Source organism: Lagopus leucura, unplaced genomic scaffold (assembly GCF_019238085.1).
Source record: "Lagopus leucura isolate 7727_CA_CO unplaced genomic scaffold, USGS_WTPT01 Super-Scaffold_100004, whole genome shotgun sequence".
NCBI lineage: Eukaryota > Metazoa > Chordata > Aves > Galliformes > Phasianidae > Lagopus > Lagopus leucura.
The window spans coordinates 24,137,367-24,163,056 of record NW_024962264.1 but is presented as its reverse complement, the minus strand read 5'-3'; the positions used below and the strand labels follow the sequence as shown (position 1 = coordinate 24,163,056).

The 25,690-nt window shown below is 36.5% G+C and overlaps 1 protein-coding gene across 6 annotated transcripts in view; it reads left to right on the top strand.

The window, feature by feature from the left end:
* Positions 1–2,005: 2,005 nt before the first annotated feature.
* Positions 2,006–25,690, top strand: part of ASB5 (ankyrin repeat and SOCS box containing 5) — a 34,015-nt gene continuing 10,330 nt past the window's right edge. Inside the window, exon 1 of one of the 6 annotated variants that reach the window (XM_042872256.1) lies at positions 2,006–2,091. Coding sequence is in view for 2 of the 6 variants with exons in the window: in XM_042872254.1 (XP_042728188.1) it covers positions 10,470–10,665 (196 nt within the window). In the remaining 4 variants the exon portion in view is untranslated. Of the gene's footprint in view, positions 2,092–9,420; positions 9,541–10,372; positions 10,666–21,214; positions 21,520–25,690 lie in introns of those variants that run through there. The other 5 variants (XM_042872259.1, XM_042872254.1, XM_042872258.1 and 2 more) reach the window with 5 other exon arrangements.

The following is a 25,690-nucleotide window of genomic DNA, read 5'->3' as shown; positions in this document are numbered from 1 at the left end:
GCCCCGCCTGCTCGGTGTGGCTGTGGGTGAGGCTTTTTGTGTGTGTTTGCTTTCTGTGTCGAGCAGACATCCTGACAGCTTGTCTGCCTGGCTCGAGAGGGCCGGCAGAGCTCAGGCACGTCGCCCGCGTCTTGAGCTGCGTGTGATGGAGGCGTTCCTGCCGGGAATAACCCAGGAGGGCTTCGTTGGCATTCCCGTTTTGTTGTCCGTACGCTTAGCGTGTACATCATCTTGTCATTACAATGCTTTTCTTTACCAAAGGACTCTGTGATCCCACGCCATTTGCAGCACAAGGCAGTCCTTGGCCCCAGTGAGTAGGTCGGAATTTCACTGCGGGTGGGTGCCAGCACGATGCGGTTTATGCAGTGCGATGGTTCATTCGCCATCATTGCAGACCCCTCCTCAGGGCTTGTTCCTGCCCCATGGAGCTGGAGCGTTATGAGTTGCAGGAGAGGGACAGTTTATATCGTTTTCTTTCCATTTCCTTCTAAATCACTAAGCCTGAGTGATAAGTGCTTTTGTTTTTATAGAGTCTATACAATGGTATTTGCATGTTTAACTGTATTATTTATGCTAGGCCTGATTAATACCAATTCCTCAGGGTGGACAACAGGTGTCAGCAGTGGTTCACTTGTATTTAACTTCCCAACGCTACTATTCCAGCGTAATGAATGCTAGGAGTTGGCACAGGAGTTAACACACAGGGGTCTGAAAAGATAGAAGGCCTTATAGAATCATAGAATCTCTCAGGTTGGAAAAGACCTTAAAGATCACTGAGTCCAACCACAACCTAACCATACTACCCTAACTCTAACAACCCTCCGCTAAATCACATCCCTGTGCAGCACGTCCAAATGGTTTTTAAACACATCCAGGGATGGTGACTCAACCACCTCCCTGAGGAGCCTATTCCAGTGCTTCACAACCCTTTCTATAAAGATTTTCCTGATATCCAACCTAAACTTACCCCGGCACAACTTAGGGCCATTTCCCCTTGTGACAACCTGTCAGCAGTGAGAAGAGACCAACCCCGCTCTCGCTGTAAGCACCTTTCAGATATTGGAAGAGAGCAATAAGGTCTCCCCTCAACTTCCTTTTCCCCAGTCTGAACAGCCCCAGTTCCTTCAGTCTAGTACTAATTCTCTCTTCTTACACAGCTTAAATACAGTGATCAACAGATTTGTGCTACAGATTATTAACTTTAGGGTGTGAAGGTATCCATGGGGATGTGCTGTTGTTTTCCATGTGTCTGTGCATCTCCCATACTGAAATAAGTTGCAGACCCAAACAGGATTGTCTCTTTATCAGTGTGTTGTTGTTAAATTCTTTGCCAGTTTGCATGTGATAATTCTGTGTTTTCTTCGTGTTCCAAAATAATTCCAGAAATACGGAGCTCAGACTTTCTTGTGTAAAGGTGCCTATCAACTTGTTGTTTGATGTTTTGATTTGCTATTCAAAACATCAGTTGCTGGGAGGTAGAGGTTTTATGATTTATAGTTTAGAATTGAATGCTACTGAAACCTTGGATAACTGTTACTGCAAAGTGGATATATTCCACCAAAATATTTGAAGATTTAGCAGCAAAAAGGAAACTTGCTGCAAACCAGGGAAATTAAACATTTCAGAAGTAATAAAATCTCTGCTAGAATGGAAAAGATAGTTCCAAATAATAACAGTATTATTTTTTTGTATCTGTAGTTGCTGTTTGGAGTTCTTGTCATTAGATATTAGAGAACTCCACTGCTGGGAAAACAGAAATTTTAGGAATAAAGTAGTAAAATTTACAAAGCGGCAGTCGAGTACATGCAGAAAGTTGAAATCAAAAGGTCTAGGCAGGCTTCATGTTAGATCTGTGTTCTTAACAGAAATGAGTAATTGTGGCTGTTACTTATGTAGTTGTGAATTTATTTTAAGAGAATCTTTAATTAAATGTCACTTAAAAGAGACAGTATTTGCTCTCTGATGTTTTAATCATGTGCTCTTTTTGTGTAGCAGGATTGATCCCACTGAGCAGCTCATGCCGATGGTGGTCTTCTGAGAGAAAACTGCTTTGAACTTTGGATGAGGTGTTCTACTTCGACGCTCAGCTTTGTGAGTTGTTCCTTTAAGTATCTGTATAAAGAATGTGGCAAGCATTGACACTGAACATCAACAAGGATTGCTCAGAGTACTTTTTCTGCTGAAGTCTGGATGGTTCTAATGCACTGTGCTTGGGGTATGCTGAGATAGATCTCTCACAGTGACTGGCAATTTTGGATGTATTCTTTGTGAACTCCAGGTGAAGAGGGAGAGCTCACTTTGCTTCAACTCAGGTAGTAGAACCTTCAGATTTTTCAGTCCTTATGTTTCTAATTGGTCATACAGATGAAAGCTTAAGGGCCTATGGCATCTTTGGCATCTAGATAGTTAAATGAAGGCTTTATAGGTAACTTATTTTGGTTTAAGGCCATGCATATACTTCCTAAATTTTACCATAAATGCCTAAATCCTTTATTGAATTTATCTCCTACTGATTCTTGAAATGTTAGCTCTTCAATAGGCAACAGGAACACACAGAAGCAATTGGATATGCAGATGAAAATTAAAATGGATTTTGTCAAATATTACAGCAAACGTGGCCGCAAGCTGCTTGGGCAATTTTTGTCACTGATGCAACAACCCCCTTTCAGTTAGCACTTCTTCTGACTTGGCCAGTTTTACACCTGGTGTGGACAGACCATTGCCATAAGTAGTCATGTTTCTGGACTTCTTCAAAGAGTTTTTGTTTCTAACCTTCTGTTCACATCCATTTTTTCATTATGGACCTACAAATTACGGAGAATACTATGGTAGCTGAACATAAACTTTCACTTGCATCTATATTCCTGTTTATAATGCTTCAGCAAGAAAATGTCAGGGAACTTAAAATGAGTGAACTTGATTTATTAAACAGTGTTTCATCGAACCGCATAAGTATGTTGTATTGGAGATGGGACCAGACAGACTTAGCTCCAAAACCAGCTGTTTGTTTCAACACTCAGTGTAGTTCATTTCTGGTTCTTGGGCTATCACCCATTCTATGACATAAAAAGCCGTGTAAGGTAAAGTCCTCTGATGTATCACTGGTTTAGCTGAAGCTTTCCCTGTGCCGTGTGCTTTGCATTCTGTGGTGTGAAGCATGTGTGCTACTGATCCACCTCACCCTACTTTTACTTCATTCTCTAAGTCATGCACAAGTTCTTCATCACAAAGTATTTTTACATCCCTTGTAAAACACCAAGCAGAGACTGTCATGCCTCAGCTTGAGGAAAAGAATGTTTTGCCAGCTCTGTCATGATATCATTTAACTGATACCAATTTTAGTGGATGGAAAAACCTTTCTGATGTTATCACTAGCCATGAGAGTCAGGATATAGTGACTCCTGGATATCTGCTTGCTGTATAATCTTTTTACTCTCAGCGCTTCCAAGTCATGAAATTGTCTTAGCAGTTTCATTATATTAAGACCATTTATAGGCACCAGAAATATGCTTTACACAAAAAGGAGATAAATTAAGCCACTTCTACTTGGTCTAGTATAAATTGTGGCCAAAAAACAAAAATAAGAACATTTTAAAAAATGAGGAAAGAGAGTATAAAGACAAAGGAAAGAGATGATTTCACCCCTTTTAGAAGAAATTTATGATAAAGAATTAGTTAAAAGGTTAAAGCAAAATTAAAAGATAGGCCATAATGTAGAATAACAACTAGTAATTATGAAAGGATTTCAAACTGGTGACAAGAAACATTCACCACTCAGATAGATTATTTCAGTCAAGTTTTTGACTTTCGAATAATCAACGTTCATTATCTTGACAACATAATTTGAAGCCCTTGTAGATAAATAAATAATGATTTTCTGTAGATCTGAGATAGTTTATTAACTCCAAGGAATATTAATTCAAACAGCTCAGGACTGTATAGGTTACAAAATAGCAGAGAGGCATTAGTTACAGGTGCAAACATGGTAATTTGAAAACTGTCCTCTGAACCAAAATTTCAATTGGTCCTACTTTTCAGATATATACTAACTCTTATTTGTGATGAAAAACAAGTCTTCACATCATGGGTTTTCTGGAATTTCAATGTTGCTGACTTGTTTATTTATTTTTAAGTAGAGATAGCTATTTAATAAGAATATGTCATTATGCTGTTATTACAGAAAAGATTGACTGTAGAAACTGCAGAATGCCAGAATAAATTGTATGAATTCAGATTACTGAGCTGTCTGCTAGAGAAACAGCAAAGTTAGTTCTGTCAAGGCAGTTCAAATATCAAATATCTTTTTGGGGACCCAAAAAAGGTACTATGGAAAAGGGAATGATGTACAAAATGAGGAGACTCTTCAAAGATTAATTAATACAGCTATATCACTAAGTTCAGCTGTCAAAAATTACAGCCAAACTTCTTTATTAATAGGCAGTTTGTACATGAGTTTCGACATTATTGTTCGCTACTCTTCAAGTGGAGGTTGCTATCTCTGTAGCAGAATGGGTGATAAGGTGTGCAAATGCTTTTTAGTGTAATGTCCAGCAAGTTAGTTTATTAAGAAGTTAAAATTAAATTGCCAGATTCTGAACTGAAGTGGCTAAATGCCAATATACATTCCTCTCTGCTAATTTCCAGGAAAGGAGAGAGAGGGGCAAGAACTCAGAGTAGAGGAATGGAATGAGCAGCTGGATGTGCTAACTTTTAAAATTTCTATGGGGCAAGACTTTTATCTGTCAACAGTCTGTGTGTGTCTGCTGTCTGACATGTTTCTGGTTTTAGTAATGTCTCCAAGTAGATACGTGACTTCTATTGGAATCTTCTGCTGTAGTACTCTTAATAACTCAGTTGTCCAAATGGACTGAAATAAATATTGTAGGACAAATGTAAAGCACTTCTTAGCAGAATACAGATTGAATTTATTTGTAAGCAGGTCAGTTATACATGCTTCACTTCTGTAGTGTAGGTATCAGCTTTACTGTCAGTGAGTAGATGGAGTGATTAAGCACATCAAACATGCTCATAGGATAATTATAGAATTACAGAATATCCTGAGTTGGAATGGACCCAGAGGGATAATGGAGTCCAACCCCTGGCTGCACACAGCACCATCCAGAATTCAAACCCTACGTCTGAGTGCATTGTCCAAATGCTCCTGAATCTCTGGCTGCTCAGGGCTGTGCCCACTGCCCTCAGGAGCCTGTTCCATGCCATCACCACGTAGAAGAACATTTTTCTGACACCCAACCTGATCCTTCAGAGTTCCTTTCCATTCCCTTGGGTCCTGTCACTGTTATCAGAGAGCAGAGATCAGCAACTGCCCCTTTGCTCGCCTCATGAAGAAGCCATAGGCTACCATGATGCCTCCTCTCTGTCTCCTCTTTGGACTGATCAAGCCAAGTGACCTCGGCTATCCCTTATGTGTCTTGCCCTACAGGTCCCACAGCATCTTTGTAGCTGTCCTTTCCTCTAATAGTTTCATGTTCTTCTTGTATTGTGGTGCTCAGAATAATGTTGCTGATAGCAGAGATTGTTTAATATTAGACTTATAGTTGAAGTGGAATCTATCACCATTGTGACAAGCAGCTGTACACTGGGTGTATAACAAAGTGATATGGCTTTAAAATTTCTGTATGTTCTTTTAAAGGATTGAGAGAGTTAGAAAACTGGAATTTCATAGTCATTTTAATATCTGAAATACTTTTTATGGTTTTAAATATATGTTACCCAAAGAGTGTCTGGAGTGTCAAAAGGTATCGATTGATATTTAAATCCTGGGACAGTAATTCCATCCTCTGTAAATCCAGATTTGCATGTCTGTATGTTGGAACTATTTTCCAAAGACCAAACACTAGAATAAAATCAATTTAAATTTGTTAAAATTTAGCAATTGATTAAATAAAATTTTCATGATGTTACAAATGCAAAGTTGTATCATTCCTGTGGTTCAATAATGGAAGAGCTAGATTTATATAGAATTTAAGTTCCATTGGAGTACTGATTTTTTTTATACAGTGGGAGGAGTAAAAATATGTACCTGAATGCATGGATTTGGAGTTTCTTGAGCAATTCAAGAACTAGTCAAAATAAGGTACAATAGCAAAATAGAGAGAGAAACTGGGTATCTAACAAAACTGTGCATTAAAGCTTTTTAAATAAACTGATGTCTTTCAAAGTCTTACAAGAAAGGAGGAATGGTGTCTAAATACAAAGCCCTAGAGTGGAATGAATGTCAGAAATCAGAGCATGTCTACTGAGAGAGGGAAGATAACATGTTTTATGGTGTTTATTTTGGTTTCCTCTTGTACATGAAATATCATTGCATTGCACTGTTTGGACAAGAAAGATAGTAACAGAAACTATTATAACTGTAAAATTCTTAGAGATGTGTAACTTTGGATACCAGTTACATCGTAGCACTGCATTGTTTGTGTGGATTCTTGATAGACTTGACCTTAAGGCATTTGAGGATGAAAACTAGATGTGAAAAACGAGGTGGGCCTTTAATTCGTTTATTTTAACAGTGTTGCATTTGCCTCCATTGGCAACACAACTCTTAGATTTCTATTTAGAGAATCAAGCTTTGGCATAAGTTGAATAAATTTATAGAATTTTTAAGGATAGCCAACAGGTAGCAGCCAAAAAGCAGTAGATCTGAGACAGTTTGTTGCACTTCTCTGGACCAAAGTTTGTGCTCTCCCACTTTTTTTTTTTCATTCCTCCAAAACAGCAGCACCACATCTGTACCATCTCTTCCTATTTTACAAAGAAGAGTGATGTCTGGGTTGCTCTACTGGGCTTGAGTTCCTGTTTGGACCCAGCAGCTGTTTCATGCCCTCCAATTTCAGAACTCCTAGGTATCAGAGAAACATGGTTTGCTTGTTTTTCTGTGCTTACACTGGGAGGAGTAACTTGTTAAGGATACAGCTCAAAAGAGCATTTGGTATTTTTAAAGGTTTTATTGACTGTGTTTATTGTATGTTGTGGTGTGGTAAGCCCTTTAAATCTTAGAATAATTTTTTTTGGAACCATTAAATGAATTATCATTCAGTATTTCATTTTATTAATGTTATCCAAATTTTGCATTAAAAGAAAAATTATGTACCTATTTAGTTTTCACTACTCACTTACTGAATATTTCAATATTCACCTATTTTCACTATGCACCTATTGTTTTCACTCTGAGTATTTCATTTACAGCAGTGAGGTCATCTGCAGAATACTGCCACTGAGTGGTGTTATTAAGCCCATTTTTGAAGTGACAAAGTGAGGCATGGAGGAATTTCTTTCTCAGATGTCAAAATTATTGAAGAAATCAGAATGTCCAGATTGAGTCCATGCTGTTTTAAGGGCTTTCATACTTTTATAATGTTGCACATTGATTTCTGTTTGGAAGCCATCACTGTTCTGCACTGCTGCAGATCAGCCTCCAGTTGCTTCACATTGCCATGCATTACAAAATTTGGAACATTTACTATTGCCATTTTTTTATGTTCAGACACATTGACAGTCACAGCAATTGTCAATTCCTTGTTTTATTTACTCAGACCTACACTTTCTGATTTCATTTCCAACATCTGTAGCTTTTGTTTTCTATTTTCCCAGTCTTGCTCTCAGTTATTTTGTGTTCAAGTCTCGTTCTTTATATTGTTGATTCTCCAAAATACCACATGAACATTCACATTTAAACAATTATTCTGTTTTCATATCTGTTTTCACGTGAGAGAGTTATGGGGCTAGAAAGAAATAACAGAAATATTACTAGGACAGTAATTTTGCTAAATTTGCTAAAATAGCTTATTCCTATGTGTGAACCAAAACTCTCAAAACTTATAATTCATTTCTTTAGCATATTGTTTATAGCCATGGAGAGAAAATTAAGAGAGCATGGAAGACAAGCTTTGATAGAGGAATAATTCTGCTCTTTCTTTTCCTTTTTGCTATTTCTAAATGCAAAAGATTTACAGGTCAGTGAGATTTTTATTTTTATTTTTATTTTTTTTTGAGAAATCACTTACAAAAATTACATGCACCTATGACCTTATTTTTCTAAAGGCACTCATTATTTTTTTGCTCTTTACTGAAAAATTCAACCTGAAGAAGGCACCTAAGGACTGAGAAATTTCTCTGTTCAGTGATTTATCTACTGCAGTTAAAAGAAGCATGAAAACAGTATTGTAAGTGGATGATTAACTCTGAATGCTGCTGTTAACTCTGTTATTTATAGTAGTTGCTATTTGGATTTTTGCCTCTACAAAGAAAGGCTGTTCTCTTTTGTTATTTAACAAAACATGGGAGAAGTCCAGATGAGAAAGAACACCTATTAGATTAAACAATATGCAGTCAGGTTGAAAAAAAAAAAAGGGGAGTAGGGAGTTGTTCCCATTAGATAATTGATTCTTCTTTATTCTGCATGGCTAATTTGTAAGAACAGGTACTTCAGGTGGTTTGGGAATTGTGAGAAATATGGAAGAAGTAGAAATATGGAAGACAAATGTAATTCATATGCTGAATACGTTATTAAGGGAAATAGCATTTCTGCTAATGCTTAGAACGGAAATTGGCAGTGCTTGCTCAGAACATAATGCCTATTTATCCTTATGGAAAACATGACACCTCAATTCAGTGTCAGATAACAATGTGCCAAATATAAAAAAGGATTTTCATTTGGCATTTTAAGTACTCACTTCTACTTCTAACTATGGTACAAGGGGAGCAGTTCCTATTCTAGCTGGATGAGAAAATGTCTATAAACAAAATTTAGGAGAAAATTGATACTTTTTTTTTTTTTTTTTTTTTTTCCACAGATCAATACAGTTTACATTGTAAACTACTTTGTTATTGCCTCTTGTAGTTACTGTTTTCTATGCAGTTTGTTCTTTTTTCCCGAGAATAACAACTGAATGTCTGCTTCTTTCAAGATAAGCACAATTTAGATCGTTTGTTAATAAATCATTATTTTTTTTCTAAGCATATATATATATTTTTTATCATTGTCTTTTCTTCATTTATAAATGTTTATTTGAGTGTAGTTTTTAGAAAATATTAGTTCTTACTATAATAAAACACTCCTGGAGCCAGGTGATAAGAGGATTTTTATTTTGCCACTTTTTCTTTAGAAATATGTTTTTGTATTGTATCTATGCTATGCTGTTCATTAAAGTCAGGGGATCTTTGGATGCAGTGACATTTGGATGATACCCATGGACAGTTGCCAACATTCTAAAATGTTTTGTTTGGATAATCAAACATGAGAATCCAAAGAAGAAGAGAAAGGGTGTTTTAGTTTAGGATTACTATGTGTAGAATATTTAAAATTATAAGTAAATATACTATTTCTTTTTTAATTAAAAGGAAGCGCAATGGAATTAGAACTGGACCCTGACTTATGCTGCCACAATCCTTTATTTTAGGGATATGGCTTACTGAGGAATCTGGTTCTGTCCTGCAGCTCCTCCATTTGAGTCACGTTGTGACACCAGCATTTACTCATTACTCACTAGTGGAACAATTTGTGTGTAACTTCTGATAACTGTGAGTAATAAGCTCCTGGTATATAAGCTAATTAATTCATAAAGAATCTGAGGAACTTTGATTCCCTTCTCTAAAACTGGTCAAGAAATAAAGCCTGTTACGTCATTGGTTTAAAATAATACAAAACTGCACAATGCAATGTGTATCACAACCATTAAAAACATTCCATGCTATATATTTAATGGTGCCTTTATGGGTTAATTTTGTATGTTTTTTTAATTTTGTATAATTATGGGTAGTGATCATATTTATAAAAATATATCAGTGTTGGATTCCAGTCACGTGCTCCAAATGCCATTTTTGTATAATGCTAAAAGCCATGTACACTAGCTATTTTCACTCAGCCTGAACAAAGTAACAGGAGGTGGTCTATTTTAAATCTATGTTTCTTTATTAGAGTATATTTCAAATATTTAGTGATGTGGTCTGTTTTTGTAAGAAAGATATTGTTCTGCCAAAAAATGAATACACATAAAAGAGCAGTTGTACTTAAGCAGGATAACTTATTTTAGTAAGAACTGATTTATTTACCTGAATTACCGTTTTAGAATATGAAACTGTAGTTTAAAATAATATTTTTGGCAGAATCTTTTAAAGCATCTATAAATAGGATAAATAAATGGATTAGAAATGCATGATTTGGAACAAAACACACCTTATAAGAGGAACAAGTACAATCCAGGGTCTTGGAACCTCTCTCTGTTATATTCTGCCCTACTTGCAATCGCTGGGCTAGCAGGAGTGTTAGTGAACTCAATACTATGTACAGTATAAATAATCCTCATATTTTGAGCAGCAAGCATCATGACCAGCTGATATTTTCTTTCCTACGGACCAGTTGTTCCCAAGAGTGCGTGGCTGAAGCCATATGATCTTATCAACACATTTGAGAGCCCTACCCAAACACTGAGAGAGATTTTCGTGCAGCAATGACTGTCATAGAGGAAAGTCGCCCTTTTGCCCAGCAGCTATCCAATGTCTATTTTACTATACTTTCTCTTTTTTGTTTTAAACTCTTTGTGAAGATCAGCCTTGCTATACTTAGTCATTTCTACATTGTAAAAGGGAACCGTAAGGAAGCAGCAAGGATAGCTGCTGAATTTTATGGAGTTCCTCAAGGACAAGGTATGTTTATATTTACAGTCTAATCACTACTGTTTGGGCTTTTTGTTGCTGTGTATTTTTTGTCTTGATTTTTTTCAGGCACTTGCTTGTCTGCAGGAGATTTTTCTGTAGACCTCTGTTCTTTTTAACAAAAATCTGAAGCAACATTGTTAGATGTTTTTAAGCAAATTATTATTAGTAGTATTTTTTGCAGGAAAACATTATGTTCTGAATGTATTACAGTCAGTATCTTGTTAAGAGAAAGGCCTATACTTAAGAAGGCTGTACTTAAGATTGACATATATTACCACTCTAGTACACTTTTTTTATTCCTAATTGCTTTAAAAACTGATCCCACTTTAGCCATATGTAGGTGAAATTTTCCACATTTGTATGTTATTATTTTGCAGTACTCCAGTGAAACTAATCCATGTATTAATGAGAATTATTTCTTGATTAGGGGTTTCCTGTGATTTATTTGAGATTATTTGAGAAGTCCTTCTGCTTCCTCTGAATTTACATCTTGGCAGGAATCAGGAAGCTACATACTTGCCAACTTGAGGTTTTGGGTGTCTGTGTGACCCACTAAATTTTACTGAGTTGAAAGGTCTTTCAAAATTCTTTTTTCTGTTTGCTCAAGCAGAATTTTGGCAGAGCTGTGTATTGCTGTTTCCACAAGCTCACCTCTGCTGAGACAATGCCATTTTCATTTAATTCTTCTGGGTCACAGAACACACAAACTCTTTTCTTGATTATGCTATCCTATTGCACAACCGAGCCATGCTTTTTCTCAATATGGGGTCCTTGCTGCCTTGCTTGTGTCTTGTGGTTCCTTATGTTCTGAGATGACAGAAACTTTAAGTTAGACAGCATAACAGGAAGGGTTGTCTCATCTCTCAACACATTCACCACTCATCTTTAGGCACCATAAAAAACAAGAAATAACCTGAGTTAAATGCAAAGTGGGAAACAGTAGAAATATGCCAGAAACAGCTACAGATCTGAAGATCTTTTCATTCTTCTATACTGGGACAAAGCAGAGATTAGTTTGTGTTACACGTTTACTTGAGGTGGATTTATATTGTGTCTTCTCTGCATGATTTAGAAAATTCTGGCTCGTGGCTTCTCCATCTGAGTATGTTAATGAGAACATTTGAACTATTGCATTACTGTGCGTGTGTGTTTTTGTGTTAATAATTGTATAGATGTATGTGTGGGTGTATGCATGTACACGTATTCACTAGAGTGGGATGGCAAGGAATGACCATCTGTCCCACTGGCAGAAACACTCAGAGGGAACATGTTTGTCTTTGATTGAAATTGGGACGAACTTTTTGCTAGAAACTTCAGGCTCACTGTAAGGCGGATCAGTCTGGGATGACTGGCAGAAAATCTGAGTAAGGAAGGAGAAGGACTGGAAGAAAAGTAGAGGGAAAAGAATAAAATGCATCAAGTTGGAAGGCATTTGGTCTTCCCTTATCTTGCAGTCTGCACCTTTGCTTGTGTTTGTAGAAGGGGTCATATACTGCCTCAGTTCACAGCATACTGTGGCATCAGGTTTGTTTATGTTTGTGAAGTACAGTTTGGGGATGCCTCAGTAGAGACTGTACAGTACCATGTAACTTTGGTTCTCAACTTCTCAAATGTCTAGAAGATGTTCAGTAAGTTATGTGAAGCCACAACTTCTATTAAATGATAAAATTAAATATTGAATATCCACTTAATGAGTGATCTTGAATATGCGTTTTTATTAAGCACACAAAAGCCTCAGCAGGAAACCTCCCCACAAAACAAAACAAAAAATAGCCTATTATTGCCTAATTGAAATTTATAGAATCTTAAAAGTAAGTCCTATTAGAAGAAATGTTAGTTTTCATTTTCTAGTTTAAACTTGATTATATACTCCTAAAATCTTGTTCGTGCTGGTATTTTCAGTTTCCTTGCAATACTACAGAATTACTTTTTGCTATTAAAATGATTTGGCCACAATAGAGTGCTACAGTGTTGAAGAAGGAAAGATCTTTTGAAAATGAAACAGGCATTATTGCAGTTTTACTAACCTGAGTTCTTGAACTAAAATAAACCTTTCTTTTTGCAAAGCCTGTGTAACCGAGGACATTTTATATAGTTGTACTTGATGGAACTTCTTTTATCATACTGACGGTGTACAGGATAGGTCAGTGCAGGATTTGAGGCCTGTGTAGTCCTGTTGCTAGGCAGAAGTAGTGAAACAGATGATATTTTCTTCCTTAATAATTCAGAAATATTTTCTCTCTGGTTTGGATAGTCACCAGACTACTGTGTTAAATTTATTCTTTAAATCTCAGTGCCCATAGTTAATCAGTAATGCATATGTGGCATTGAAATATATGAATTAGATCAGTGTTCAGCAATAGGTAAGTCCAGAAATGTGCATATAAAATCTCTACTAATTATACGTCATAAAATTTGTTGAAGATGAAGTCTGAGTAACACTTTCTAAAGCTGAAAGGCACCCTGAGAGGTAATTTGGACTCTCTAGTACCAAATATACATGGATTGTCAAATGTTTGTCTAACCTGTTTCTAAAATGCTCTGTAATAGTGATTTCTGTGGTATTTTGATGCAACCAGTGCTGTTTTTTACTGTTCTTATCAGTAGAATGCTTCCCACTTATCCCAAGATCTACTTAGTTTGTTATTTACATGAGCCAAACTTATACAATATAATTAAAGTACTTAGGAATTTTTCTCCGAATAGGAAAAGTGATCAGTTTAAAGACTATTAGCATGCATCTCCTCTCCTCACCTCTATGCTTTTCTGGAGTAAAGAGGACAGGATTTAACTTGGTCTGTGCTCCTAAGCTTTGTTTTCTAGACCTGGAATTACTGTTGCCATTTTTGGACTTATGCTAGTTCAAATACAGTTCACAGACATTTTTACTGATGTATGGTTTCCCATGTTAAATAGAGTGCTCCAGCTGAGACTTTATTAGTGGAACCGGTGAAAATATCAATTGTATAAAAGTGGGGCAGTTAGGTCGTGTGCCATGCATCACCTATGTATCACCTTCTGGAGAGAGGTTTCTTTTTTTTCTTTTTCCTCAACAGTATAGTATTATGGATTCAGTCTGTAGCCAACTATAAACCTGATGTTATAACAGTGTCATCTGCATTTGCCTTTTTCCTTTATACTTGCCTTTAGCTAACTTCATGCAGACAATTTCTCCATTGCACTGAAATCTATTTTGAACTGTTTCCCTCTGAGCAGTTGGGACACCTGCAGTTCAGTGTCATATACTGATTTCAGAAAAAAACAAATGCAGTAGTCTATCATCTACAGTATTAGAACACTAAATAGCACCAAATGCAGGAGATAACTCTGCAGTCTTTTGTATTTTTTTAAAGTGCATTAAAGACTATGTCTTAATAAGCTATTAGAATTTATTTTTTTCAGTGAAATTGTAGTATTACTACTATAAAATAATCAAATGAAAAAGGAAAATCCATTCTATTGTAAAGGTTTCATTTACTGGATCACTTTTAACTTTGGCACTCATCTTGTAAACACTTACTCATATACACATTCTTGCCCCATTGAATTGAAAGGGACTGATTTGTTATTCAGAACTAAGTGCTTTGTAGTCAGGGTCTTACAGCCAAGTTATAAATAATTATGATATCTAGCTTTTCTTTTTTATTGTGCTGAAGTGAAGACATATTTATTTGCTATTCTATGAAAATCATGACAGTTGACACATTATTTATTTATTTTATGGAAGAAGTCACAGCACGTACATATTTATTCACTTCTATAGTTTTGTACCCTATAAACTGACCTACACAAATGAACTTGCTTGCAGATTAATTTGGGGTATAATTAGCTTCTTAATAGGCTATCTGCAGTGACAATGACCTGCACAGTAAGATTAATTCTCTTCCTGTATTTCCAGACCTGTGGAGAGTTAATAACTCAGGCTTTTGTGCAGCTGCTGCTTGATAGAAACTGAAAGATCAAAAGCAACCTCCAGCCTATTCCTAGTATTCCAACCAGCTGGCCATAGCATTAAAGTAGTCTACAAGAGCGGAATTGAAGGTTCAGCTGATATTTGTATTTTCTTTGCATTAAGATGAGGTAGGAGGATGATAGTAGAGATAATTTAATAGAAGCTGGAGTTACAGTTCCCATAAATGCATACTGGGCAAAATATTTTATCAGAATTAAAACTGACACTCAGTAACTATCAGAATGTTTGTAGCTACAAGCACATAGTGTTGCAGGGGAACTTTCTTCTGAAGGAATCATTTGGTAGAAGTTATTATATGCAGCAAACAACTGGTCATGCACTGATACAGGCACGTGGTGTCTGTACAGAAGCTAAGCACTTTTGACAGTGTGAAATGTTTCATTTTTAATATCCTAATTTTAATTATGTCAAACTGCAAAAATCTTCATAGAGTATCACCTTATGCATAACTAAAAATTAAGTACACTAGGTGAATGAGGTAATCTTTTAAGGTCTTTGCCATCCTAAGCCATTCTCTAATTCTATGGGTTTGTTTTTGTTTGTTTTTTTTTTTTTGTTTGTTTGTTTTTGTTTTTTTTTTCAGAAATGGAGATTGTAGAATCATAGAATAGTTTGTGGAAGGTCATTTAAGGTCATTAGTTCCAACCCGCCTGCTTATTTTTTAGGGCATCTTTATATGAACACAGCAACCTTTTTTTGCTTTATCTGCCTTAGCCATGCATGGTAGAAATGACCAGTACTTCAGTTATTCCTAGTTACCCTAAATGAAGCCATTCATGGCTCATGAACGCATGCTGCTTAAGACTGGAGTCTCTCATCTTTTGGTATTATGAGACTGGCAAACAGTCTAGGTCTTCTGTTCCCCCTTTTTTCCTCTACACTGATTACTGCTTGGGCAGACTCAAGAAACCAGGTTCACTGAATGCAACTCAAAAATTGGAAGTAATGCTATGTTACACTGCTGAAGAAAGCTTGACTACATTTTTAAGCGCAGTGAGTGATTACAGAGACTTTTCCTATTATTCTGTTGTAACAAGTTGCAATTGATAATGTCACTCAGCAACAGTTGTTAGGTAGGGAAGAAAGGCATGAGGCATTTTCTCAACTTGCATTCCACAGAGATCACAGTTCTATTAATAAAAGCCATATAAGACCTCTACTTGCTTCCTGGATACAATAGAGATTCATTTAGTAATGATAGGAATATTGTATGGCATACCTATTCTCCATACCACTCAGTGTAAGGCGCCACATTTAGCATTTGTTTTTCATACGCAGCACGTAAGCTAATGGTGTAAAAATGCTTAAGATAGTGTGAACGTTCTTTTTGAAAAGTTCAAGGGAGTTTTTTATGATGGAGGTTGTCACTCTCTCTGATATGCTGAATAACTGCTTCGTGTGAAAAATACTAAGGGATAGCCAGATTTAAAAATCCATCTCCAGATTTTAGGTATTTGCACAGAATGGAGCAAATCACACTGAGTATCAACAGGATACCAGAACTGTTCTCCCCTGAAGAATATAAGTTACCTTAAGGGCATTTTGGTGAGGGCTACATGATAGAATTAGACTGGCATGGAAATTCGTGAAGCCAGAGTCCTGACCTATCTGCAGCTGCAAAAACCAAGCACATCTCTTGGAGAGCACTGACTCTTCCTTCACCTTAAAGAAAATCTCTGAGGCTTACAGAAACTGCCAGTGTAGATGTCTGCTGGGGACTGTGCATGCTTGCTTTCCTGACAGAAATTGAGTTACCCTATCGTGTAGATTCCTTTTTATTACTGTACACTGAAACATCCTTGAGAGGACTACAGGTTCTATATTATGATCAATGTCATTCATCTGTGTCATCTTAATATGTATCTTTTCTGAAGCTGGACATTAAGTTGTCACAAACACTAATCCTATTGGCATGCTTGATTTGTGTACTCTGATTTAACTCATGGAAATTCCCTTCATCAGTCTATTTTTTAGAGTGGAATGATTAACAAGCTTTCAAACCACAAACGAAATATTGTGAACATTGATGTAGCTTGCTTGAAACCTGAGTCTTAAAAGTGCATAACAGTAAGACTTAAAGATAACAATGGAGTAAAGAAAGCATAGAGCAGCCTACCTTACAGACAACTGTTAAAAAAAAAAAAAATTAATTAAAAATAAAAAGTCATTAGGAAGCCCCAGTAATGGATTGAGGTAGACCCAAATGTACCATTTGCAGTGGTCATTTATGCAGCTGTGTGGCATAAGGCACCAGGGGAATATCAAACTAGCATAGCTCCCTAAAGGTGATGTTCCTTCCCTTGCCAATAGACTTGCTATAGCCAGTGTTCTGCTATTCACACTCTTCTCTTGTAGGAGATGTTCTCAAACATTTGCAATGCAAGCAAACAGCGAGTGAACTTCTGCCAGGGTTTGATGATGATGGCTTTAGGGGAATGCATTACGTGCCTAAGTGCTGAGCTTTATTTGTGATTGCAGCAATGCTGCCTGGCTGGCCATAAATCCATTATGGCATGCTCCATCTGTTGCACTGGTGGTTGTTACTTTTTGCTATGTCTGGAGTCTTTCTGGCAATAGATCTGATCTCTTTCTTTATGGCTGTGTTCTCTCATTGTACTTGGCTGAAGATTAACTCTGTGGTACTTTGTACCATTCCCATGTAGACTGTTGGTCTTCTGGCCACGTCTGTCAATATCTGAAGCCCAGCCTTGTTTGGTATCTGATTTGGCTAGCTTAATCAGCACTGTTACTTTGATTTGCTTTAACTTGACCCATGTTAGAAAATATTCTGAGCTATGACTGCCTGTCTGCATGAAGAGATCTGGCAGGTGCACAGGAAATCCACAAGGCAAGAAATGTAATAAATGGATCAGTGTTCCATGCTGAAATTCTATGATGACGGAGCATTTACGACATCACAATTGTAATCCTTTTCTAAACCTTCTGCTATGCTTCCTAGCATCCAGGCATGTAAGGCCTAACAAATGGTAACAACTTCAGCAGAAGAGGTAGAACAAAGAGCTATCTATACACTGTTGATATTTTAATAATAATAGCTTGAATTTCCAATTAAGAGATATGAAGATGTGTATAATGAACAAGAGTCTGTAGTAGGACTTTTTGGTGTTAGATTTTTTTTTTTTTTTTAATAGTCTCATAGACAAACAGCATTTCCTGCTTAAATAATTAATGACCATTTAAATATTATCTACGTATGTGTGAGGGCATTTGTCGAGATATGGGGTGGGCAGAAGACTGATGATGCCTGGGTAATACCTGCATTTCTACTTGACCGCTATTTATATTATTGAATTGGACACAGATATGCAAGTACATGCAAATAAAAAGAGCTTCAGTACAAAACAGTTTGGGAGGCTAGGTGGTACATCAGTTGGCTACTTTGCTGAGGGTTGCATACACACACAAAGAATACTGATCTAGGCTGTTTGAAAGTAGTGCAGTTTTGTTCTATTCTTCTTAAGATAAATTAGTGTTATTGGAGTTCAGATTGTATTGCATTGAGCTTCATCATATCTTGATTGTTTTTTTTCTTTTCTTTTTGTCGTTATTTCCATTAAAGACTTTCTGTCAGTGCAGTTGCATCTCTGTGGCCTGAAAAACAGCCTCAAAATTAGAACGGGTTCCCCATGGAAAGAGAGGAATAAAAATGTCTTTCATTTTCATTGCCAGTTATTAGAACAGTTGCCCCTGTAGAGTAAACTTGGAGCTATTTGCTGGCATAGAAATACTGAAATTGTACTTGTTGTTGTTTTGTTTTTAAATAAAGATCTGGATAAAATCCAGGTCCTCTTGTCAGCTGGTTGTTTTTTTTGTTTGTTTGGTTGGTTGGTTGGTTTTAGGCTGATTATCTGCAGTGCTTCCAAGGGTATCTGAATATATGTCTATAGTACATATATATATATCTATAGTGTGAATATTGTCTGTAATTGCTTGCAACCAGGACAGCAAAATATTGGTCTACCATATTTACTATGCTCTTAAGTATCTACTTAGATTTCTGTGATGGGTTTTTTGTGGGATTTTGGAAGTGATTGTCTTCTATTAAAGAAAGTAAATCTGAAGAACGGAATCTGAGTACCAAGACTGAGTAGTTTCAAATGCTAAAACTGTTATTACCTAATGAGATAGAGAAGTACTGTTTTTTATTTTGAAGTTCATGTTACACTTGAGCAAGACCAGATGGCAATTCAATGTCATAGATGGAAATGAAATAATGAATTCTTCACTCTTACTACACCTTTTTAACTGTATGTCCATTAGCATCTCAGTTATATTTTAATACATTTTTAGTTAATTTATGGTGATAGTCTAGCTCTCACTTTAAAGAGAAAAAGATTAATGGCTCAGCATTGTGGACTGGGGACCATTTTTATGTGCTTGATTGATTTGAATGGTGAATTCTAAGTCTAACCTATGTGAGAGAGACATCTCAGTGGAAGAGAAAGAAAAGTTCCTTTAAATGCAAGATTTCTGTCTAGAATATGAAGAGTTGTATCTAGCAGAATTAAATGCAAAGCTGAGTCTAGAGTCCTGAATGGGAGAAGCTTTGCCTGCTTTAAAGCATAAAGAAATAAACATTTTTAAACATTGTGTTTTGATGTCCTCCCGAGTATTCAAAATAAGTTAATGAGCATCTGTGGACTAGAGATACTTTTCCCAGTACTCTTGCCTAGGAGGTGTCACATTTTTGCTGTAGTCTACCTTCATTGATTTCTGATTGCTGCTTTTGGAAGCAGAAAAGCAGGTGTTGTGACTCTCCTGGGAGTCTTCCTCTCCCAAGCCAGGGCAGTTGTCATTGTATCTGCTGTCTTCCTTGCTGCTGCATGGTCACACCTGTGTGGATGGTGAGAATAATAATAATGTGGGGGCTGGAGTCTGTGGGAAGCAGTAGCATGAACTACTTTTATGTTGTTGGTGCCACTCCACTGGACGGACCCAGCTTCATTCTCAGCTGACAGCCTCACCCACAGAAGTCCTACAAAAACATGCAGGTCTTCTCAGACCCCTGTCAATACCCGCCCTGCAGACCAAGATGCTTTGCTTGATCTTAATCCTCACCACCTTCTTCTGAAAGTCCTGGGATTCCATTCCAAGTAGAAAGGAAAAGTAAAACTTGAGTTGAGCCCCCACACCCTGGCAAGCAGAGAAATTGTCATCAGTTATTTCATACCTGGAAAATAGTGCTGATAGTTTCCTGACACAGTCATGTGCACACATGTGCTTAATAAGGTTTTCTGTTGATTGATCGTATCTTTCATGTATTTGTTTTCTTGATGAAGATGCTATGAGTTCACAAGTAATCCCAGTATTAAACTTATGCTTATGATGTGCATGGCCTTTTGCAAAATCTCTCTTCCAGCTTTTACTTGCAGAGTCTGATTGCTTGACATATAGAAGTGCTGTACGTGTGAGTTATGGCTGATGTGGCTGATTCAGATCGATAAAATCTGAAGAAAACCTCTGGGAGAGTGCAGTTTCCTTCTCTCCTGTTAGAACAGAGGTAGCCCACCTACTTTTGTTCTATAAGCAGACAGTTCCAGTAGGGCAGTTCCCATCTCCTGTAATTTCAAGGTGAAAAGCTGTGGTTGCTCTTCCTTCATTCTCTTAACACCCCTAACTATAAACTTGCCTCTGATTTTCTCTTAAAGAGATATGGGGAAATCTAAAAAGATTCCATGAAATAAATATGTATTATTCCAGTTAATTATTAAGAATAAATGAAGAATAGTATTAATAAAACCCAGTAATATGAATTTCCTTTAAAAATGTTACAGATGGCTAATTTTTATATCAGTAAAAGAGGATAGTTAAGAAATACTATACGGAAAGAAGGCAGGGGGTAAAGGCAGCATGTTAACAAAGAAATCACTGTTCTTTTTATCCCTGCAGGAATTTTTTTGCGCTTTGCTTCTCTATGCAGATTTTCATGGTTTTGTCATTCAGTACCCAAATGATACATAAAAACAAACAGAAAATTCTACTAGCAGATAATTGCACTTGCTACTGACTTAGGCTTCATATAATAAGTCTGCAGCCTGACTTTTGTAATGGGATCAGACTTTCAAATTAACCAGCGAAGCAGTCAAGCCAAGTTATTTTTATTATTATTCATGACGTAGTTTCTAGATGATATCCATAGGATACCATCTCCTCTGTTTAAGAAAAACAAAACAAAACAAAAACACCAGAAGTGTTTCATGATTTCATGGATTCTTCTGGATTCCATAATCTCTCTCTTAACTGAAAGTTATATATGCAGTAAGAATTAATGTTTTTATCTTTTATTATGAAAATTGCCAGTCTGATGAAAACACATTTATTTTCCTGTTTTAGGTTGCTTGTTACTCATGCCACAAAATTTATGCTTTAATACTTATGATTTAAGAATCTGTTCCTTTTTTTTGATTTAATTATTGAAAAAATAGCACATTCTTTCCATTTAAATTGTGTAAATAGTTAAGACTCATGCTGTAGCTAAGCTGATTCTTTCTCTGCTTTAAAAATAGAAAATGCTAGAGCAATCCTTCCCTTCCCCCACTATGTTCTCACTAGTCCAAGCTAGTAAATGTTACTGAATGGATTTCAGTGTTGTAGCCATTCTACAGTAAGTACAAGAAGAGCCTTTGTGAAAAACTGCAAGGAGAAAAAAAGGTAGTAGAAATCCATCTGTGACTGTTCGTCAGACCAGAGCACCTGCACCAATGATAGACAGGCTTTCCTCGAGAAACAAATAATGACAACAAACACTGCTGTTCAGAGGAGCCAGAATCTCCCCAAAAGACGCCTAGAAAGTATAGGGGAGTGTCCTGCAAAACGAAAATCTAGCTGGGGTATTCTGACCAGCCAAGGTTAGTACAGCAGCCATTGCAGAAATGGTACGGAAATATGCTAAAATCTTGCTCTGAACTGTTCTGTGCTTTTTCTTTCCAGCTGTAATATAAATGCATGTTTATGTTAACGGCACTCTGTTGTCTTGCTGGGGTTAACACAAGGGTGTTGAAGCTATTTTTGTTCTTTCTGCACTCATATCAGCTGATCTAAAATACCTTTTCATGTTTATCTGCCCTATTTGTTTTATGTGTTTAAGGCTTGACTTACCCTGACTTTTCCTCTCCTGCCACAAGGTAACTGGATACTGAAAGCTAATTGTTTACGAGGGAGAAACAGAGAATGAAAGGGGAACGAGTAACTTTATATATAAAGAACAGTTTATAGGTAAATGAAACAGGAGACAATGTAAGAACTACAGGTGACAGAATTATTGTGTTCTGTACTGAGGTACTAAGGACAAAGTTATAAATGTAAGGGTTTGCACAGTGAAGTACTTATGACGAAATTAAATTACGGAGCACTGACATTTGGAGCAATGGAAAATGAACTGTGCTATAAAAGACTTGCTTTGGACTGCTATTATCAGAGCAGTATTTTTCTTTTTTTTTTTTTTTTTTTTTTTTTTTTTCATATTACAAGTATGTAAAGGGGATCTTTGAATAATTGTGGCAGTCTAAAGCCTAATAGGAATTTTTTTTTAAAAGTGATCATAGTCCTATACTGACCATAACCTGAAGCTGAGTGAGGGGAAAAAAAAAAAAAAAAAAAGGAGTGGGGGGGAGTGATTTTGTTGATATTATGATATCAAATTAAAGTGTTTCAAAAGTGGAGATGTTAAAATAGTCAAGTAAAAAAAGAGAATTAAAGGCACAGGAGAGAGGAAAGAGAAACTTGATTATAGTACACATAAAAATAATTATGAATTTACCATTGAAAACATAGGTATATGTTATAAGAATACCTTTTCAGGACTGTCAGTTCTAAACTAAGCAGTATTCAAGAATTAAAGAAACAATGACCATAGCTTTCCAAGTAGCTGTTTGAGTTCAACGATCCTGTTACAGTTATTGATTGGTTAATATGCAGTGTACCATTTACTTTCTTATTGTTCACCATGTGGGTGAAGGTCTCCCAATCTATTGTATCTGATACATGTGAATGATTCATCTAGTTGCCAGTTTCCAGAAAAACAAGGACATTCTTCACAAGACTGAAACGAAATTTTATAAATGTTCTATCTAAAACATTGGCTGTAGATGTTCCTTGCTCAGGGTTGGGCTCTTTCCCATTCTTACAAAGAATTAGCCCCAGTTAGCCAAGTTTTGAAAAATTCAGAACTGCCGCAAAATACAGAAAGCAAAAATTTCTGAAGATACCATCTTAATGTGGTCCAGCTACTTGAAGCCTCTTTGTGACTGACAAAACACACCTGTGTATGTGTTGGTTGACAACTTGAAATACCAAGAGACTACTGTTGCAATCAGTGCTTCTGGTTGAATAACAAATGTATCTAATACCAAATCTGAAGGATGCGCTTTTCTTTCCTCTTTGTCTATGGGGCTATCCAAATCAGATTCTGTTCTCCCCAGAACAAAGTCGTGTATCAGTTCACAAAATACACAAGTTGGAAAATGGTCTAGAAGTGATGGGGTAGCAGGGGGAATATGTCACAGTAAGATCTGGCAGAAGTGGAAGAAAAGGTGGAGCCAAGCTATTAAAAGATTTTCAGCACGAGGGTCCATAAACAGACTATTTTAGCAAAATCTCCTGGATGCCAGAAAACCTATTCATGGTATGGTACCCCAGCTTTGTTAGACAGCGGGATTCTGCCTTTATGGCTAGGAATTATACCACATACTGCATTTCGTCTGGCACACTGGGGAAATACAGAGAAATCTGAGCACACCTTGGGGAAAATGGTTTTCAGTCTGGACTGAGGCTAAGACTGTGTTTGAGGAGCAAAATTACTTCAGGCAGAAATCCTCCAAAACCTCAGGTCAGCTCAGACTGTCAGAATTACTCCCCTCTCAGCTTCTAGTCTACTGCAAAACTCTTGGTTTTAGTCTAAGGAAACAACAGCAGTCTTAGCATGCTGCCAGCTGCTCCACACATTTAAATCAAGCTTGATGTGGGTTCAACGGCTTCCAAAAATTACCCTATTAAAGGTTAATGTGGTTTTAGATGGTGGTGTTGTAGATATGGCACACAGAGTTTGCAAGCTACTTAAGACTAGAAAAATATCCAGCCAGCTGCTGATCCTCCAGGAAAACAGAAAATATGAACTGTGCATGAGTAACAGACAGGGGAGTTGTTGCTGTGCTCTCATGTGACAGGAGAAGGGGCTTGACATGCTTCTTCCTCTGTGTTCAAGGTCTGGCACAGAGCCTGCAGCAACAACTGCTGCTGCCATCGTCACTACCACTGCCTTCACGTAGTATAACATTGCTTCTGTTGGCACTTTTTTCTTCTTCTTCTTTTTTTTTTTTCCAATAGGATTTAAAAACAGTTTAGTGGCTGATGTTTCTGTGCATAAAGTTTGTTGAACTGCAATGCAAAGCACTCAATTAGGAACTGTTAAAAGCAGTCTTGGTTGTGCCACGCTGATTTGATCTTCTAATGCATTATAACGTAGCGCTTGATGACATGGTCACCTGCTGTACTTTTCCACAGAGCTCCTTCTGTGATGTGCAAGATGGATGGTGTTGTGAGAGCGTGTTAGTTTTATATATGGAGATATATTCTTGTAGGTTCCAAAGGTTGGAAAGTACGTAGTTGAATGGTAAGAATCCACAAGAAAAAAGGTTTAACTTCTTTGTGCCCTGTCTCTAAAAGAAAATTCTATTTATTTCTTTGCCATGGCCACTATATGTTTCAAGACCGGTCATCAAAACTGGAACTTTCTTGGTGGATCATGATTATTATTACCTAAGCCAGTTCAGTGCTCTTATAAGCATAATTAAGCCAAACTTTCAATGCATACTCCAGTACCTAAGCACTCTGGAAAAAATATGCTATCAGATTAGTTTTACAAAATGAGCCTTAAGATTCTGTTTTTTGGTTCCTTAGTTATAAAATCACATGAATGGATGATGCTATGAAGGGTTTCATAATAAGGGTTTCAAAATATTTTTATAATACTGGGAGAATACTATGAAAAAGGAAATACAAAATTACCAAATACTGTAACGTAACCAATACGGGGGTAGGTATCCTGTTAGACATGGAGATATAACTTATTCGTTGAGTATAGCACCAGAATGGTGAAAATAATGTACATTCTTGAACTGTGGAAAGAAATTTTGTTTTGCATGGTTTTAAAGAGTGGGGTACTGCTGGCATTGGCTCTGGAATTAAATCTCCACAAAGAATATTGGTTTGGATCAGTCAGGACTTCTTCTTTCTTCCCTTCTTTTCCCTTCTCTTCCATTCTTTTGTTGTTGTTGTTGTTGTGTATATTTACATGCTTATGTATGTATACTTATATATTATTGTAACATATAAAGTCAAATTAAAGCAAAGGCAGTTCAAAATATTGAAGTGAAAAACTTAAATGGTGTTTGAGCTTTATATTCTTTCTCAAATATATTTTATCTCTAACCTAATTTCTGATCCTTTTGGAATATTTCAGTGTTGATTGTTGGAATTTCACTTATTAAAAAGAGGTGGCTACCATTCAGCTGGTCAGATCTATTCATATTAGTTAAGCATCACTGATGGAATTCCTAGCTTTTAAAGGCTTGGCTTAGAATACTAATATTCTTTTCAATAGGTTTTTAGTATCAAAAATCAATTAAGTAGTTGACACAGTTCTATTTTACTGGACAGTTTTAATGTAGGTAGTGCTTCAGTAAAAATCTGGTACAACTTAATTATATGTATGAAATGCCAGGATGTCTTATCAACTGGAGCAAAGTGAGTCCTTTGATCTTTGTACTGTACTGCTACAGGGTATTTTCAATGTAGTAGGTATTGATCATATCTGTAGCTGTTGCCACAAACAGAAAGGTAACAGGAATGAGCAGAATAAATAGTTAATCTTTGTTAGTTTTGCAGAAATAAATATTATCAGCAAGAGTTTCCAAAGAGTCTGTGGTTTTCATCTCAGTGATGAACTGTGAGAAAGCTCCTGTTTTCACTTCTTTTTTCTTTTCTTTTCTTTTCTTTTCTTTTCTTTTCTTTTCTTTTCTT